Genomic DNA, 19601 nt, shown 5'->3' on the forward strand with positions numbered 1-19601 from the left:
ATAATTATAACCTCTATCTTTTAAAGTTTCTGTAAGGAATACATAAGACAATTAAAATAAAGCTTAAACTGGTACCTGGCACATAATGAGCATACAATAAAGGTTATTATTATTTTTCCTATTACTACTTAATCATTCTACCTATTGCTAGATATTTAAGTTATCTCAATGTTACTGAGATAACATTTACCATTATAAAATTATTATAGAGTATAATTCTTCACATTTTTATAACCTTAGAATGTTTTTCATAAGATAGAATCAAATTCAGTGTTATGAACACTGTTAAGATTCTAAATATTGCCAAAATTGCTTATGTACAGTATAATGCAGTATTGTTATTCTCATCATGAGAGATATTGATAGTTATGTCCAAATTGGGATCACCTGTGGGACTTTTTTTTTTTAAAGAAGATGTTGGGGGTAGGAGTTTAGTAATTTATTTATTTATTTTTGCTGTGTTGGGTCTTCGTTTCTGTGCGAGGGCTTTCTCTAGTTGTGGCAAGCGGGGACCACTCTTCATTGCTGTGCGCGGGCCTCTGACTTTCGCAGCCTCTCTTGTTGTGGAGCACAGGCTCCAGACGCGCAGGCTCAGTAGTTGTGGCTCACGGGCCTAGTTGCTCCGCGGTATATGGGATTCTCCCAGACCAGGGCTCGAACCTGTGTCCGCTGCATTATCAGGCAGATTCTCAACCACTGCGCCACCAGGGAAGCCCACCTGTGGGACTTTTTAATCTTCTCCTCTCATCCTCTCCCCACTCACCCTCATCCTCCCTCTCCCAGATGACATGTGATAATCAGAATCTCTGGGGCATTTGGACGCTCTTATCCTTTTAATTTCTTCAGATGCAAAATGAGGATATCCGATATCTATTTCATAGGGTTGTAATAAATAAATAAAATGATGCATGTGTATAGGGCTTTATACATAGTAAGCACTCAGTGTTAGCCATCATTACTTTATTATTACAAATGACATTAAATTTATAATTTATACTCCTACCAGGGAAGTATAAAATTGTCTGTCTCATTGCCCCTCATCAGTGTTCAGCATAATTATTTTAAAATTTATTTTAAATTTAGTTTAAATTAATTCAAGCTATTTAAAGTATTAATTATTTTAAAATATTTTCTGATTCAGTAAGTAAAAGGTAGCATTTCAGTGTTTTAATTTGCTTTCCTTTCATTACTGTTGGAGTGGAACTTTCGTCAAATATTTATTAGCCATTTGTATTACTGTATATGAGTGTAGGAAGGGGAGGGAGGGAGAGAGAGATAGACAGACGGACAGACACAGGGAGGGAGTAAGGGAGGAAAGGAGATCAGGATCTATTTATTTTATAGGGGTCTTGATTTTGTACTTTTTCTTTTTGCAGGGAGGAGATCTGTTGCTCTTTGGTTAGTAAGAATGTTATCCTTAATCTGACCATGTTTTATTCCTGCTGAACTAGTTTTGTTTCCCTATGATCAGTATATGTTTCTAAAGTTTTCCAAGCCCTCTGGTTAATTATCCATTTTAGAATTTTGCCAGAGAGCATTGTTAAGCTTTTAAGTCTATGGTCTCTTAACTCCATTCTTTTTTCTCATTAAAAAAAAAAAATCTGAAAACATTAGCCAGTCTCCTATTCTCTGGCACAATTTGAAATCTCCATGATTGCTCAGAGCTTCCAGACGGTGATGGAGACTGTCTGCAGCAGCACTGTATGTCTGGGCTTGAATGTGGGTGAGGGGAATGAAGATAAAGAGCACAGATGACTCGGTTGCAGTCAACGAATCCAGGAAACAGGGTCAGAAAGAGGCTGACACCTGAGTCGAGTGTTGGTTCTATGCCCTGTCCCTCTGCTTGTTCTCCAAGTCTCCCTCCTAATTGGGTACCTAATTTGTTTTTCCATGCCTGAGTTCTCACCTTGGTAACCTCTCAGACTGACAATGTATCTGGCCCTCTCCACCCTTTGTAAGCATCAGAACTCTACATTCAGGCCATCGACTATTGGCCTCTCTGACACAGGCCAGTAGTCTGCCAGGATCTGCAGGCCCAAGCTCTCATTGCCACCTTTTCTGGAGACCATCCCTTCAACCCCCCCGTCACTGTCTACACAGCTCTGAAAACCTGCCCTGTCTATGTGGCTGTGTATGGATTTCAGGTCTTTGCCTGCTGCCCACAAAACTCATGTTCTCCCTCTTAGGCACCATGTGGACTCTCCCTGAAATTTTAGAACTCAGACTTCTTAATGGATGTGCTCAAATTTTGTCCAGCATTTCCTTTATTTACTGTAATAATGATACATTATTGTTTATGGTGATATAAATAGCATTTACTGCATGCTTACTCTACGTAAGGCATTGTGCTAAGTGGTTCATAGGCACTTTCTCATGGAATCTTCAAGGCAAGTATAAGGTTGAGCCTATTATTGTTCCCACGTCACAGGTGAGGAAAGCGAAGCTTAGGAAGTTGAATAGCTTGCCTGAGGTCACCCTGGTGGTAGTAAGTATTGGAGCTGTGAGTTGATTTCAGGTCAGTCTCATGTCTAAGCCCATGATCTAAACTCTAAGGTGATATGGTACCATCTGGGACTCCCCATCTGGCCTCCTCTTCCTAATCTAGTTTATGGCTCCTTTTATAAACCTACACCTCCTATCACATATCTCTATAAAAAATGACAATTCAAAACTGGAAGGGGCCCTGGCTGCCATTTCATTCTGCTGGGGTGACATCAGGTTTTGTCCTCCCTGACCATGCTTGTTAATTTCTACATGACTTCTGGGGAGCCCGGCTGGGTTACTCTTCTTCAGTTCCCCCCCTGCACTAGCAGGGTGAGGGCCCCACTAGCCACCTGTATGTCTCTCTCTTTGCTGTCATGCTCTCCTATTGGCTCTGTGAGTGGATTTTCATCTACTCACTTCCTAGCTTTTTTCTTGCTCTCACCAGCAGGCTGCTTCTCATTCTGGAGCTTCTCTCGGTTGGTCTAACATCCGTTCCACTTATATCCACTCTGGAAGGTCAGGAGCCCAATGTCTTTACTTTTGGGGTCTCCCTAACAATTAGCAACCCACAAACGTGCCTTCCTTCAGTTTTTTCACCTCATGGGTGAGTTAACCCTATTGTGGATATAATTGCTACTTATCTTGGACAAGAAAACTGCACAGATCTACAAATCTGGAGAGTGAGGAAGCCACAGATAGAACTTCTAGGGTGTGTGCTAACAATTCTTGCCTCCCCTCTGCTTGTTTCAAAGTCTGGAACCCCAGCATACCCCCAGCGAACCCCAGTGTACCTGGAAAAGTAGCTTTGGGATCTGGCTTTCTTCCCGTAACTTTCACATTCTGACTACAGCAACTTCTTAGTAGTGGCAGATTTAACAGTCATAGTTTCTACTATTTGCAAGTGTCTCCAAATTCCACTATATGTAACAAATATTCATTTTGTTTAGGTAAGAATTTGAAAGCCTCATACCCTTAGGCTGGGTGTGGTCACAAGTCGCTTAGTGGGTAATTTGATTTTTCTATCTATTGTGGCAATGCATTTTATGGAGGAAATGACATGCTACTTATTCACCTGTGTCGGGATTCCAGAAGTCTCTGGATGTGTCCCTGCGCAAAAAAAACCTAGAGTTTATTTACCCTGTGTGAAAGGTTCAGGGCAAAGTGATGCCTCCCCTCCCACTGCTAATCTGTTGCTGAGTGTGAACAATTAGTAGGGAATTGACTTCACCTTCCTACAGTGCCTTTCCAGGTCATGGACAGAACCTCCCTAGAGGTCAGGTGCCTTCTTATACACAATTATAAGTAATATAAGTAGTAGTATCCAATTAGCTTGTGTTTCATTCATCTGCTCCAAATATTTTTAATTCTCAATCCTGGCTGCTTCTCTTGGGCTGGATCAATACAGGGCATGCTATCCTGATGAGAATGGAAACCTTCGGTTTGCATTTGGAGATAGGGAACTGAGGAAATATTTTCATTTCCCATACAGAAGTTTAATGTTGTGTAGATGCTGCTTGAGTGTAAACTACTCGTATTGAATATAACGTTTTATTCAGCAGGGTTTTATTCAGAGGGTTTAGAGTCTTATACACACGTGCTGGTAGCCATCATGTCCCAGTGCTGCCCAGAATCTCCAATGACAGCAAAACCTAGGAAGTCTTGGGGAGAAAGAGTGTCCATTATCTTGGAAGCTACTCCTGGAATCATTGGCAAAGGCAATTGCTCAGAGTTTATGCTCAAACCTTAGAAGGCTCCTCCTGCCACTATGATTGAAGGGGCAAGGGAGGGAGCCAAGCCGGCTTGGTCAGCAGATGTCATCAGTCACGATGAGTCACTAATTCTGATGAGACTTCCGATAAGGCTCCGGTATGATGACAGATGAGGCCACGTATAGCAGTTAACTCAGTCATTTGTAATCATTACTTTTGGGCCATTCAATAACCATCCTGTGAAATTATTTTCTGAATTTCCCAGAGTAGAGAAAGGAGCTGAGTTTCAACCCTTTTCTTGGTGAAACATCTCGGCAGTTATAAACGCTTGCAGGGAACTTTCTAAGGCATTATCAGATCCAACTTTAAGACCCTTATTTACCAAAATCACCTGCGTTGTGTGGGTGATGACACAGTGTTGGACACACCTGCTCTTCTCCTGACTCTGCCCATGGAGTAAGTCCCGGATTCCTCTGTGGCTAACGTCTCTGTTTTTGTTTCAAAGTGTCCCCAGGGCAAGATGCAGGGTGATGGCGCTCTCTGTCACTTCTCATAATTGTGACTGTGGCCATACCTCTTGGCCCAGAGCTTTCTTCCCCAACAGTGTGCCGTGTCATGGGTGTGTTGTAGATGGCCAGCTGGCAGGCAGAAATACCAAACTATTGAGGCCCTCAGCAACTCTGGGAGGCTGAGGTGGACCAGGTGTGGCTGAAGTCCCACCCTCACCCCAAGCCAGTTGCCTTCTGTTTACCCCAGTGGGCCATACAAATATTATCATTTTCTCTGTGTGTCATGATATAGAAAAAGGTTAGGAAGCACTGACTTAACCTCTTTGATTTTCATTTTCTTCCTCTCTAAGTTGGGATTTTTAAAAATATCTTACACAGTCATTGTAAAGATCAAAGGCTTGAATGCATATGAAGGGGCTTTAAGAGCTGTCATGCATTTATTGGGTATATCATTGGCCACAGAGAGATAGAACTCTGTCTTTAGTTTACCCTCCTTGACTGTCCCTTTGAGAATAAGATGGAATTTCTCTTTTTAAAACAATCTTTCCTAAGTTATGAAATCAGAGTACTGCATCTATCCTTGAGGTTCAAGCACTGAAATACATTTCCTACAATCTTGTGACTTCTTTAAGGCATCTACTGGAGCAGTTCTTTGCCCCTCTGCCCAGTGAAGTGCAGTGATGCTGAGGGTACACAGCATCCCCTGACTTATCTGTATTCACATCCCAGCTGCTCTCAACTCTACCCAGTCCAGGGTCCCACCTTCCCACTAAAGACTGTCCTGTGTTGCCTTTGACTGCAGGCCCATGCTGTGGGCGGAGATCGTCTCAAGTTTCCATGGTTTTAGCATCTGTGCCCCAAGGTGTGAGCTGGCTGGTGCTGGCCCACAGGTCTTCTGGAGATGACGTCTGTCAGTCCTGCAGACACAGATCTCATGGGTGGAGAGGAACTCCATCTCCTCAACAGACCTTAAGCCAAATGCTATCTTTATAAGTAAGTGAAAACCAAGTCACAAAACAATATACCATAAAAGGGTAACACTGGCTTTCTGGATGTGGAGGTATGGGTCATATTTATTTTCTTCTTTAGACCTTCCTGATTTTTTTTTCGGATTTTCTGTAGTGAAACTGAAAGAGTGTTTTAAATTATCTTTCTAAAAGATGCACTCAAGATGTGCTGCATGAAGGCAAATAACAGCTCCGACATTCCTTCACACTTGCTGGCTCCAAACTACTGCCTCTGCTTTCAGAGTCAGGCGATTTGGAGGCGGTGCAAGCCAGGAGGCAGCAATGTGGGCCATTGAATTTTCTCTTTTCAGACATTGCTCTGGCAGCTAATTCCAGGGTGCTCATCTGTATGGTGGCAGCATGACTTTCATGTTTTCCCCAAGGTGTTTTATGGCTTTTTTACAGAGGTACTTTGAATAACTTTCAAAGTCTGCCACCTAGTTGTGGCACGTGGGCTCAGTAGTTGTGGCTCGTGAGCTCTAGAGCGCAGGCTCAGTAGTTGTGGCATACGGGCTTAGTTGCTCCGTGGCATGTGGGGTCTTCTTGGACCACGGCTTGAACCTGTGTCCCCTGCATTGGCAGGCGGATTCTTAACCACTGCACCACCAGGGAAGCCCCATCTATCTCTCCTTTATAACGTGCACCAACCCTGAGATGTTGCAAGGATTTGTGAAGTTGTTGGACTGCTGTCTGTTGCTGCCCCACCACACTCTAAGCTCCTCAGCCTGTAAGCTTTAAGAGAGATGTTTAATTCTATTCACTAATACATCCTAACTGTCAAGGGCAGAGCTTGGCACATAGGAGATGCTCAATAAATACTCATCAAATGAATTAATCTTAGCTCCTTCCCTTTTGGCTCCAGGGCCTTCGGCAAGTTACTTAATCTCTGTGAGCCTTAGGTCTCATTAGAAATGGGGATAATAATCCCCCTTTGAGAAAATTGTGAGATTGACATGGGACAATGGTTATAAAATACCCAGTATGGGGCCTGTATGCATAATTGGCACACATGAAGTATTAGCTTTTCCCTTACTTTCTTTTTCATCCCAGAGTATTGCATAGAGCAGTAGTTTAAAGGTTTAAGGAACAAAATATATGCCACTCTATTTCTTTCCCCTCCTTCTTTCTTTATTACCTTCTTCCATGGTTAGGTGAGACACAGAATGAAGGGTCAGAAGATCAGTTTCTCGAGTTTTCACTAATGAGATGACTTTGGGTAAAGCACTGGTCCTTCCTGTGTTTCAGCTTTCTCGTATATATGATGGGAAGACATACATAAACAGTATTTACAATCCTTCCCACTCTCTCACCCTGGGTCTCCGCATAGGAGTCCAGGGTAACATTGACCACTGCTGTTCACAGTGCAAGATGAATGGAAGCAAGAGGGAAATGCAGCACCAGAACAGGGAGAAGCAAATTAGGTTATTGGCTTATCTGTTTTAATTTAAGCTGAGTTTATTTTAGTAATACAGGTGAAGAATGTTTTAAAATGTATCATCATGACAATGCCCTTTGGTAACAGCACAAGGATTTCTGATGTATCTTTCTTCAAAAGAGCCTGAGGGCTTTGTATATACTGTCTCATTAATTCTCAGAGCATCCCTAAAGTTGGATGGGAAAGCACGATGAGTTCAGTTTTAAAGGTAGAGAAACAACGCTTCAAAAATGTTAAGTAGCTAACCCAACGTCTCACGGTAACATCACTGTTCCCAGGAACCCAGGTCTCTATCTAACACAGCAGCCTGTAGACTATTTTGCTTCCGGTTTCTAGAAATGTGTCCAGCCATGGGTGAAAGGTCTTTGTTCTGAGCAAAGTAGTATTTAAAGTGTGGTTTCCTGGAGGATAGACTCTTTTTTTTCTGGAATGAGAGGAGTGACAAGTAGGTAAAGAAGGATTGAAAGGGCTGGAAGTTACTAGAAAGCATTCTGCCCCTCTCCATCTCCGCATCCCAAATGTCATTTCCCTGGACCAGCCAAGGCCCCATTTCAAGGCCAAGCATCAGACCTGGTGGTTGTCATGGAAACAGTGCTGGCTGAGCTTGAGGCCCTGGAGAGCCAGCTGCCCTGACTGAAGGTGTGTGTTTCTAGGTCACCTTCTTGGTTGACCTGAAGGGATTCTCTAGTCCTCAGTTAGGAGAATGCTTCAGGCACCTGCAATCTGATCGGTGTTTCTTCTGTATTTCACACACTGTCACTGTTCTCCAGGGCAATCAACATCATCTCCAAGAGGTCTGTGTTGAAGAGTGGCATTTCTGGTTGGTCCATATATCAGGGTCTTCAGTCCAATGTCCTATCATGATTCTCACTATGTGACCTTGGGTAGGGCAGTTGTGTTTTCTGAGTTTCAATCTTCTCATCTGTAAAAGGGGTTAACTAATCAGACTATTGTAAGGATTATGAGAGTGAAAGGCCCTGAAAGGCATCAGTAAGTCATAAACCACAGTGATTGTGTAAGTAGTTAGGATCCACTCCTCTATGCTGGAGGTCACGTCTTCTAGTGTAAATGGGCCATGCCCTCCCCAGGGCTCACCCTTGTAACTGTCGCTTCCTAACTAGAAATATCAGGTCAAGAGAAGACTAGTTGTTTATGGATAGTTTGTAGCTTCTTGTCCAACTCAGCCAGAGACTACTGGGCCTGCTGGTGGCAGTTGTCCCCACAGTCACTCCCTCACTTGGAAAGAGAAGGGTCCTTCATTGAGGGACTCGTTCCCTAGGCTGCCTGGGCTTTATGTCGCTTGTGGTACATTAGTTATTTAGTGCCCGGTAAAGCTCTCTGAGATCACAAAATGAAAGGCCTGGTGGCAGTTCAAAGTCTTCCTTTTGATTATTATTCGAGTCAGTGTATTTTGGGGGGAGAAGATAGGTTCGAGATCACAGTGGAGAAAATTTCATAAAGAGAGTATGAACAAGCCACAGAAACGGATCCAGAACACAGGGTCACATTGCCCTGCTAATGGAAGCACTCTGGCCTGGGAGGAGTGCTTGTGTGTGTGTGTGTGTGTGTGTGTGTGTGTGTGTGAAGCATCAGGCTATCTGGAGAGTGATACCTTCTTTGTTGCGTTCTTGGCTTAGTACAAATGCCAATTAGTCTTCCTCTACTACCAAAAGCCAGTGAGTCTACCTGGCCTAGGTAGGTAGGACCAGGGACCAAGCACACCTAGAGCAGGGATTCCACGGCAAGAGGAGACATTGCAGGCTCACAGGCCAGTCAGGAGCTCTTTCTTGGGACACTGAGGTCATCTCTAGATAGGTCAAAATGTAGTGACTTGGGACACAAACTCTAAAGGGGCAACATTGAATGTCATATTACCTTCATTGTCTGGCTTTGACCATGAATTATGAGTCACTGATGGCCTACAAAGACATGGTATCAGGGCTTACCTGGGGTCTATGCCCCCATCTGGCCCTGACCTTGACCTTGGGAAGCATATGCTACATGACACAGAACAGCAGCCTCCATGAAAAGTTTTTGCTAATTTCTTCTAAATCTATGAGCTTGAGACTTGTGAATGAAATTAATAAAGTATTATACTTCATTGTCATAAACAACCAAGGTAGTTTGAACAGCCTGTTTGATAAGTGGTCTAATGGCACCTTCCTAGGTGGCAATAAGCTGTAATGGTTAAGGAGGAGGAAGGCCCAGTCAAGTTTTGCTCTGGGCCACTCCAGATCCCAGCTCAACTGCTTTGATGGGGCTCCAGCTCAGGAAAGATGGGCAACCTTGGAGAAGGAGGGATTCGGTTTCGGCCTTTAAGGAAGGGTAGAATTTAGGAAAGCAGCAGGTCAAGAAGGACGTTCTAGGCAGAGATCAGCTTGGGCAAAAGATTGGAGACTTACGTGTAACGGAGACCATAGAATGTGAAAGGATTCTGAGTGGGAAATAAGGACGAAAAAGCAAGTAGTGGCCAGAGTGTGATGGCTTCAAATTTACACATTTTAGCCATTTCTGCAGCAGCCTCTTTGTGGTTCCCTTTCTCATTTGGGTCTAATATACCCTTCAGGTAACCAATCCCCAAGAGCTAGAACCATGCTGACAATTTCCTTTGTGTTGCATCAATATTCCTTAACGCCATGCCTTGGGAAGGAATGCCTGCTTTTATTGACTGACATATGGGGTTCACCGCTGAATGAACTCAGTAGTTATACACAGGTCCTTTTGGGATCGGGTAGAGGCAAGGAACATGTGTTGAAACTATGCCTTTCAATGGTACAAGAGAACATTATGAGAAATAATAATTTTTGCTTCAGGACTTGAGCTACCAAGAAAGAGCACAAACCTTCCTGTCAGGGGGGAGTGGGGTTTACTGAAAGGTGAGGTGGAGTGGGGGCCTTTTAGTTCCCATTCACATTCCGCCCTGACACTAATAGCTCCTCTCTGAATGAGCCAGCTGGAAGGAAATGTGAAAGCAAACTCCGCGAGAATTGACTATGTGAACTGGAGAAGAGCTTAGTGAACCGCTAGTTCAGCCCCCTCAATTTCCAGGCCTGGAGAAGGTGTGGAGAGGTCTTTGTGTTTAGGACAAAGGACACATCTGCTAATTCTCCCTCTTTTGTCTGAAAATCACATCTCAGTTTTTCAGACTAAATGAACTGCCTGTCACAACTCCAACATCACCGCTGACTAGTAGTCATGTAAATTCACTGAGAAGGTTTCTTTGGCTGCACAGGTGTGGGATCCACCCCGTGAATACTGAAACTGTTTCCCTGGGCTGCCAGTTCCAGGCAGGAGGCCTCTCCTGTGCACCGGGCCTTGCTGTGCCCGCTCACTGCTGTTTGACATCTGGACAGCTATTTATTTGGTCACATTAAGCTTTGCTTCGTGTGACACAAAATCATTGTAAAAGAATGCATTATTAAGTGTGTTTTCAAATAAGGGGAAAAACTAGCAGGCTGTCACTGATTGTTTTATTGTTGAGAGGAAAATAAATAAGTAAAATGTGTATAAGGCAAGGCAGGAGCAGTTCCAAGGAGCATTTAGAAGAGAAGCATTTTTACATTTTATTGATGGAGGTTTGTAAAACATGCTTGCTAGTGAACCCATGTAAAGTATGTGATTAGCCTGAGTTAAACAGCTAATAAGTACCAGAGCTAATAATTTTCTCAAAGGCTCTGGTTTCATTATTTGACAAATATTTATTGAGTGCCTACTATGTGCCAGGCATGGGGACATAGCAGTGACTAAGGAGAGACACAATAAACAGATGAATATAAATATAAGCAATAATAAATGCAGGTCAAGGTGATAGAGAGTGGTTAATGGGGTGTGCTGTTTTCCTATAGGATGATCGGGAAGCTCTCTCTGAGGAGGTGACATTTGGGCAGAGATCTGGATGGAGAGGGGAAATGACCTTGTGACTCTAGGGGAGAGGAGCTTTTTAGGCTGAGAGACCCACCAGTGTAAAGGCCATGAGATGGAAGTGTGCTTGGCGAGTTTAGGAATAGAAAGGAGGCCTGTGGGGCTGGAGCTCCATGATCAAGGGAAATATGTTTGGAAATGAAGTCAGAGAGAGAACCGGGGCCAGATTATGTGAGGCCTTAAAGGGCTAGGCTATGGCAAGAAACGTGAATGCTATTTCAGGGCTGGAGTGTCAATCTGACTGCTGTGTGGAGAGCACACTGAAGGTGAGCAATAGTAGAAGCAGGGAACCAGCTGGGAGCTTATAGCAGTTGTCAGGGTAAGAGGTGATGTGGGGAGAGAAGAGAGGGACAAAATGCAGGTAGAGTCATCAAAATTGTTTGATAAACTGGTGTGGGGTGTGGGAAAAAGAAGTTAAGGATTCCTCCTTGGTTTTGACCCAAGGAACCAGGAGAGTTTTGTCATCGCTATCTAAAATAGGGAACACCTTGGGTTTCGGTGGAGGGACATCAAGTTTTTATTTTTGCATGTGTTAAGTTTGTGATACTTACCCAGGAATAAAATGGAGATTTCAAACTGGCAGTTGGACATACATTCTGCTGTTCAGGGGAGAGGTTGGGCCTGGAGATATAAATTTAGTAGTATTAATATATAGATGGTATTTAAAGCTTTGAAATTGGATGAGATCATTTTGGGGAGTGAGTGTAGATGGAGAAGAGAAATGCCCCAAGTTACCCAACTTTTAACAACTATCAAATAATAAAACAGAGATTCCCTCCCCCATCAAGTTTTTTAAAAAGAAAAAAAAAAGCTGAGCTTATTTACATGTCAGGAAAGAAATTCACTGAGTAGTTCTCTAAGGAATAAAAGTCAGAGTTTTTTTTTTTTCTTTTTTTGGTACGCGGGCCTCTCACTGTCGTGGCCTCTCCCGTTGCGGAGCACAGGCTCCGGACGCGCAGGCTCAGCGGCCATGGCTCACAGGCCCAGCCGCTCCGCGGCATGTGGGATCTTCCCGGACCGGGGCACGAACCCGCATCCCCTGCATCGGCAGGCAGACTCCCAACCACTGCGCCACCAGGGAAGCCCAAGTCAGAGTTTTTAAAGCCTTAGGAAGAAGGTTTCATGGTGGTCATACTAATTGGAAGGAGTGGGTCTAGAGAGAGGGAGTGGGTCTAGAGAGGGAGCCCATTAGCGAATTCAGAAGGATTCCTGGGCAGTCCTGCCTGAGGGTCCTCTTGAGGTTTGTTGTCATGATTTTAAAGTGAGACTTGTCAGCATCTGGTGTACTCCTCTCCTTTTGCTCCCCTCCTCTCCTACCACCACATTCAGCTGCTCAGGACAATTGTGAAGGACAGAAGAAGGAAGTGAGTTGCAGCTGTTTTCAAGGGAATTATTACAGTGGAATTATGATAGCGATGAACACTGGAATCTAAGCTGAGGATGCAAGGGGGGTGGTGCACAGTGGAAAAAGCTGCGTCAAGAGGTTGGGGGTTTCATTCTGCCTAGACACCCTGTGGTGCCTGGAAAAGGGCTCAGGATATCATCTCCATCTGCCCCACCCCAAAGGAGAAACATAAAACTATCTTATCTGTAACCAATCAGTAATGCCCTCAGTCCAGAATATATTTCCTTATTTTTCTCCTCAGGTGGTCTTGGCCATCACTTGGGCACCTGGAAGCTCTTGCTCCTACTTTCCCCTCTCCTTTCCTTTCTGCCTCTCTCTCCCGGATTCCAAGATACACTCTACTTGAGCCAGCGGGTCTTAATTCACACCTTCACCCCATAAGTCTGTGCTGGTGAGACGCATTTTACTCTGATCCTCACGTTCTCAGAGGGAAGCACCAAAGAGCCAAGTTTTTTTTTGTTTGTTTTTTGTGGTACGCGGGCCTCTCACTGTTGTGGCCTCTCCCGTTGCGGAGCACAGGCTCCGGACGCGCAGGCCCAGCGGCCATGGCTCACGGGCCCAGCCACTCTGCGGCATGTGGGATCTTCCCGGACCGGGGCCCGAACCCGTGTCCCCTGCGTCGGCAGGCGGACTTTCAACTACTTCGCCACCAGGGAAGCCCTTTTTTTAAAAATTTTGTTTTAATATTTATTTTATTTATTTTTTGGCTGCATCGGGTCTTAGTTGCAGCACACAGGATCTTTCCTTGTGGTGAGTGGGCTCTTCATTGCAGTGCGTGGGCTTCTCTCTACTTGTGGCACACAAGCTCAGTAGTTGCGGCACGCAGACTTAGTTGCCCCGCGGCATGGGGGATCTTAGTTCCCTCACCAGGGATCGAACCAGCGTCCCCTGTATTGCAAGACGGATTCCTAACCACTGGGCCACCAGGGAAGTCCCTAAGAGCCAAGATTTTGTTCTTGCTTAAATGGATTGCTTCTTATGGCATAGCTTTCCTCTATGCTGGAAACCCCCATTCCCACCAGGGCTGAGGATGGGGGGTAGGTGGTGGAGATGGAGTGTGAAGGGAGCAGAGAGCCTCTTCCCTGCACTTAAATGCAGTACTTTCTTTTTTCTCTTCTAAATGTATGCATATTCTATTAACTTTAATTAGAGCGCATTTCTGTGTCAGTGCTCCTGTTTTGGGCAAACAACCTCATTCATGTAGACTGTGTCTTTCTCGGTCCTCACCTTCTCAGGTGAGGAGGCTCATCCTCTTGGTTGATGCCTCCATTAGCTCGCCCAGCCTGATCTGGCAAATCACTATCCACTTCCCTCTGAGGACCATGTGAACCCAACCTACTAGCAGGAATTCTGGGAGTTCCCATAGGGGCGGGATGAAAATGCTTGCTTTCTCTTCAGTATTTAACTTTGAAGGTGCCCAAGTATTTATTGGCACTTTTGGATATAAAATGGTTTAAGCTTATGTCTTTAGGAATGACCCACAGTGATGCCCATGGCTCCTTGCTGGGCCATGACTCAGCCCTCAGAGCCCTTCCTTTTGAATGGTTTCAGATATTTTTTTCCCCTGAATATATAACCTGGCCCTTATCCATATTAAAAGTCATCTGCCACTCTGTGCAAACCCACAGATTCATAAGTGCTTCCTGAAGTCTAGCCCCATCCACTTGGTGCTTCACATCCAGGAAGAAGTTAATACCATTCCCAAACTGTATGGCTAAGAAAAAATGACATCATTCTGAAACAGGGAAATGTTGCCTAGACTTGGTCTTCCTGTTGCTTCAGAATTGCTTAAAATTTGAACTATGCTGATGAGGCAGACATAGAGATGCCAATTTTTAATCACATGGGGGTTATTGCAAGGAGTTGGTTGTCAGAGCCTTCTCACATCCCTCGCACTGTTGCCTCATTCTGGAGCATACTCTCATCTCTGACCTTAGCCATTGACTCGTGGGGATGCTGGAGGGCCCTGTAGAGAACTGAGAAGCACCATGCAGTAGTTTGTGGGGGTCCATGAAGGGTGGTGGAAGGAACATGGGCAATAGCATCAGGCCAATCTGGTCTGTTGACTCTTGTCTCCTGCCTGGCCATGTGGCCACAGTTAGGGCATCCAAGCTCTCTCAGCCTCAGTTTCCCTGGGCTCAAAATAAGGCCCAATGATAGTATTGATACTTATTCACGAGGTTGTTTTAAGAAGTGAATGTAATCATACACTTAAAGCACTTAGCACAATGCCTGGTCCATGTGTGCTAAATTAATATTATTGATTCTTTAAAAGTCTAATAAACTCAAGCCTGCTCCTAAGTAGACGTGTGTGGTCTTGGACCTCACTTCTCTCAGCCCCATTGCCCATCTATAAAACAGAGTTGATGTGAGGGTGAAATGAGATGGCTGCTCTCTGAAACTTACTAACATAATTTCTGACCCCTTTCAGTGCATTCCTCTAAGCCATTTTGGAGAAATGCTGCAAAAGATGTATCTGGGTACTAACCAATTCAGTTCTTATCTCTTTAGATCAGATGTGGGAGAAAAGTCCAAAACTGTTTTCTAGGTACTGAGAAGCCAGCACTTCCAACTCAAATCTTTGGAAGGCAGAAAGAAGAGTGTTTCTTTTAGGAAGGAGAACGTAGAATGCCCATTCTGTTCTAGTGGCAGGAACAAGTGGGCTTCACCCAAAGGCAGCACCTGTAGATAAAACAGTAGAGCGGTCTGGAAACAAAAGTCTGCTGTGGCCACTCAGGACAGTTATTTCCTTAAAGTGTGTGAAGAGGGATTGATACTAAAAGAGGGTTGAAGGAGGGTCGTGTGCTGGAGGTGATGTGGAAGAATCTACAAAGCAAATAGGCTAAAAAAATGCTTCTGCTACTGTTGCTTCCTTTTATTCTTTCTCTTCTTCCTCCTCTTCCTCTTTGTGAAATCAGTCCAGGTGGTTTAACAATTACTGTCTGAGTAGCAAACCAGCCCACCCATGGTATAGCATGGCCTCCTGAGGCCAGGCAAAACTGGCTTCAGTTTCAGATTCCATCATTTGCCCCTCTGAGCCTCAGTTGTTGCATGTGTGAAACAGGGATGGTAATGCTTATCTCAGAGAGTCACTGCGAAATTATGTGGGTTAAGAGCCCAGAATGGTGCCTCACCCTTGGAAGCTGCAGAAGAAATTCCCTTCCTTGCCTCCTCCCCACACTCAGTCTTGCTACGTGTCTATCTCCTAAACAGAACTGATTCTCAAACTGATTCTATTTTTTTAACAGAAAAAGCTTTGCCTGCCTTAAAACGTTAGCAAATAGTGATTGAGTTGGGGATTTCTGGGAAGAGCTGCATAAGAGCATGCAGCCTGTGTTCATTTGATTTGTAGATATATTATAATTACTTTTCATCCCACAAAACCCACTTGAGGTACTGTTAAGCAAAGGAATAATGCTGCTTTTGCTCCTTTTCTCTCAACCCTTCTTTCTCTCATGCAAATCAGAAACATTAATCCTTTGTGGCTCCCTGGACTCTTAGTTATGGGAAAACTCATCACCTAGCTTTTTTTTTTTTCCTGAAAATAACACAATTGTCAAAACTCATAACTTCTGAGTGCAGTTTCAGCACTCTCATTGATAAGGCAATAACCCAAGCAAACAACATTAGATGAAATTACAAGTCGGAACATAAAGTAGAGTGGAGGCATTATTTAAATGAGATGAGTTAAAGTTCTCTGTAAAGTTGCACAAATTCTGATAAGCAGAATAGACTTTGGATAGAGCTATTAGGCCAAGCCATTAAGTAGCCTGGCTTCTAGTTCATCTCCCAGAGATCTTTGGCATGGCCTAGGTCACAAGATTCGGACTTCTTCAATCTGGCTGCCCTTGGTAGAAAATGTGCAGTGAGGTCCTGAGGTCAATTCAACCTACTCGTGACTCAGTCTTTTTTCCCCTCATTTTCCAGCTGATGTCATGAGAGCCTTTTATGAATTTTCTTTTATAAGCAATATGAGTGACAGCTAAAAGACACATCCCAAGGGCAAAGATCGGTGTTCTCTTTGTCTTTTCAGGTTCCCGTCAGAGCTCCTTGGAGTCACCAGCAAACCTGCCTTCTCTTCCTCCTGATTCTTTTGCCTGGAATCTGACCTGGATAATGAAAGATTCCTTCCCTTTCCTGTCTCATCGCAGCCGATATGGTAAGTATATTTTGATAGTTATTTGTGATGTACAGTCACCATCTCATAATTAAAGAAGTTGTGAGTTTCAGCTTGTGATGTATGGCTTGTCGGGGAGGAAGTCTTTCTGTACCCTTAGTCTCCATTGACACCCAATTTAAGACCATTTCCCCCAGGACTGGCTTCTCCAGACTGACAGCTGCCTTATGTATCCTGGAGGAAGCCAAGGGCTTTGTTGCTGCCATATCTCATCCCCCCAGCCTTTATGTGTGTGGCATTCCTGACATTCCCTTACCAGTCATTAGATGTAATGCTTATTTGCATTTTGACTGTAGCTTTCTAGATACAGGGTTCTAACCCATGAGTGTTTCTAATAGTGATCTCTCGAAGAGAGGATTGTTATTATGAGGGTCTTCTTGGGCCCCTCAAGTGATTTCCTTATGTTTAGGTACCTCCTTAAAAGTACCCAGACGTGTTCCTAGGTATTATTTTCAGTTCATTTGATTCTGCAACAACCTCAGAGGTAAGGAGGCCAAGTCCCATTCCATTTTTAAAGATGCAGAAATTGAGCATAATAAGATCATACAAAGTGGATTTTCTAACTACAAAAGCAGAATTCTTCCCTTCACTTTTTCTCCTAGGGAGCTACCTATGCAGACTGCTAGGGTGAGGCCATATTTACATGGTGTAGCATTCCTCATCTTCCATGTTCATCCTAATAGCTCACAGGAGCTGGCCTCTGCAGAGGAAAGGGGCAGGTTTGCAGGAGAGCTGATGTATTTCAACTTGGACATTTTTTTCTTCTCTTGAACTCCTTTGGGGTGAACCCCATGAGGGCAGGCACAAATCTGTTTGCTCCCCACTTTATCCCATCACATAGAAGAAACTCAGAGGCTTGTGCATGATAAATGAATGCAGAGGTCTTCAGGGATGGAACTCACTCATCAGGCCTGATTCAACTAAGTATTTATGAACCTGGTATACACTGAGCTCTAGATTCCCTTCTAGGCATATTTACCTATTCCCACCACTCAGTCTCTGCCCCTGGGCCTGAGCTTTTTAAAGTGCACCTAACAGACCTTCCACCTGCTAGTGTCCCTCTTTCGTAGAGCAGTGAGTCTTGGTTCATATTAATTGTACCTTCATTTCAAACTTAAAAAAATAAATGCATGAAAAACCCTAGGGCAGTTTAGAATTGTACTCTGCTGGGATGTTTCCTGCTATACTGCTAAGCCTCCCCGGTTGCACGGGAAGATCAGTAGTTGTCAGGAGATTCCAGATAAGAATTACTTCTTGATTTTATTTAAGCCAGACACTGAGTATCATCTTAGGATAAGGGCAGGTGTTTATAAATAATTGAAATCTTGTCCTTTATACTGTTATTGCTTTGTAAAACCAGATTTGTGATAGAACCCATCTTTGGATAACGTTTTTTGAATTTGCTCTCAAAGTCATTCAGTATCTACACAACTTCTATAAAATGCAGAATGTCCAAAACAGGCCGGTCTGCCTCCTGCATGACACAGAGGACATTGCATTTGTTCTCTCTGAAACATCTAGAAAGAGATTTCAGGTTGAAAGGAGAAAACCACCAGAGCTTATTTAAACTGCTACATGCCCACTGCTTGGCTCTGATACACCTGTTTCCTCTCCCTGGGCCTCACCTATCTCATGTATAAAATGAGGGTGGGGTGGCATGCTCCTTGGGCAAAGGAATAGATATGCAAGACTCCTAGGATTCCTTTCAAATGCTCCTTTTAGCCTAGAAGCCTCATGATTTCCCTTCTTGGCAGAGGAGGGAACCCAAACCACTGGTCAGGCCTTGCCAAAATGCTCAGTGAGGGTGCCAAAGTCAGCACCATCATTGCTACCGATTCACAGGGTGAGAATAGATGATTCTTGGTTGGTGGCTCCTTGACTGAGTGCAGTGGTAATCTCAGAGACTTTTCATCTCTTCCTATATTTAATTCAGCTGAGACTCATAAGGACCCACCTGTCCCCACCACCACCAGTGTGTGCCTAGTTCAGTGCCAAATGTTAGAGGTGATACAGAAACAAATGTAAGTGAGACTTGCTCCTGCTCTCTCAGAGCTTATTGTCCAGAGAAACAGTCCTGTAGGGAGCTCAGCCCGTTGCCACAAAGAGCACCTCTGGGGCACTGAGGTTGAAGACTAGTCCTGAGACACACAGCAGAGTAAACTGAGACTCCTGTTCTCTTAAAGATGTTTGCGGGGCTCAGCCCATATCTCTCTATGAACCAAAGAGGCCAGCAGGCTCACCGGTGGTAAATCCACACCTTTCAACTGCCGCAAAAGACATTTTAAGAAATGTTAACAACTTCATTAATTTTAAGACCTCAAACTTGGGCAGAGAAATTTGACTGGAAAATTGCCGCCTGAAGGGATGGTTCTTCAGACAGTGAGAAGTAACCAAGACTCAGCAAGTCGATGCGGGCCCTGAGTGGTGGAGCTTGGTGCCTGGCTGGCTGTCTTCACCTGCGTTCTGGGGTGGAGGTGGGCGGGGACGTCTGGAGGGGGAGGTAGGAGAGGGCGGCAAAGGTAGGCATCAACAACCCGACCACAGGCATCATGATAGACAGTGGTGGGCCATCCCTCTCAGGCAAGCTTGTCCAGTCCTGAATTGAGTATGACTTTCTTTTCATGGGTGTTTTATGAGAAGAGGTGAGGTGGAGAGAGACTCATAAGATTTACTCAACCCAGTCTGTAATTATCTGCTTGAGGAAAAAGTTTGACCTACCTTTTTAAAGTCTCCCCGTATTTCTTCTAATTTACGTCGGGGCCTTTTATGTTGTGTAAAATATATTTTCTTCAATGGCATTTGGTATCAGATTCCAGCTCTTTCTTGTCTCTTGTCTTGAATGAGGGGAGCCTGCTAATTTCATCATCAACAAGCAGAGCTGCACATTCTTCCCCCAAGGCTATGAAGAAGCTGGGCGGGGGGGGGGGGGGGGGGGGGGGGGGGGGGGGGGGGGG

General features: G+C 44.4%; 1 protein-coding gene across 2 annotated transcripts in view; it reads left to right on the top strand.

Annotated features, from left to right (window-relative positions):
• Nucleotides 1–19601, top strand: part of ALK (ALK receptor tyrosine kinase) — a 729733-nt gene that overhangs the window by 196940 nt on the left and 513192 nt on the right. For both annotated transcript variants that reach the window (XM_029231576.1, XM_029231577.1), the window contains exon 3: nt 16515–16629. In XM_029231576.1, coding sequence (XP_029087409.1) covers nt 16515–16629 — 115 coding nt within the window. The remainder of the gene's footprint in view (nt 1–16514; nt 16630–19601) is intronic.

This window comes from Monodon monoceros, unplaced genomic scaffold, assembly GCF_005190385.1.
Source record: "Monodon monoceros isolate NGI ecotype Baffin Bay Population unplaced genomic scaffold, NGI_Narwhal_1 Super_Scaffold_19, whole genome shotgun sequence".
Classification (NCBI taxonomy): domain Eukaryota; kingdom Metazoa; phylum Chordata; class Mammalia; order Artiodactyla; family Monodontidae; genus Monodon; species Monodon monoceros.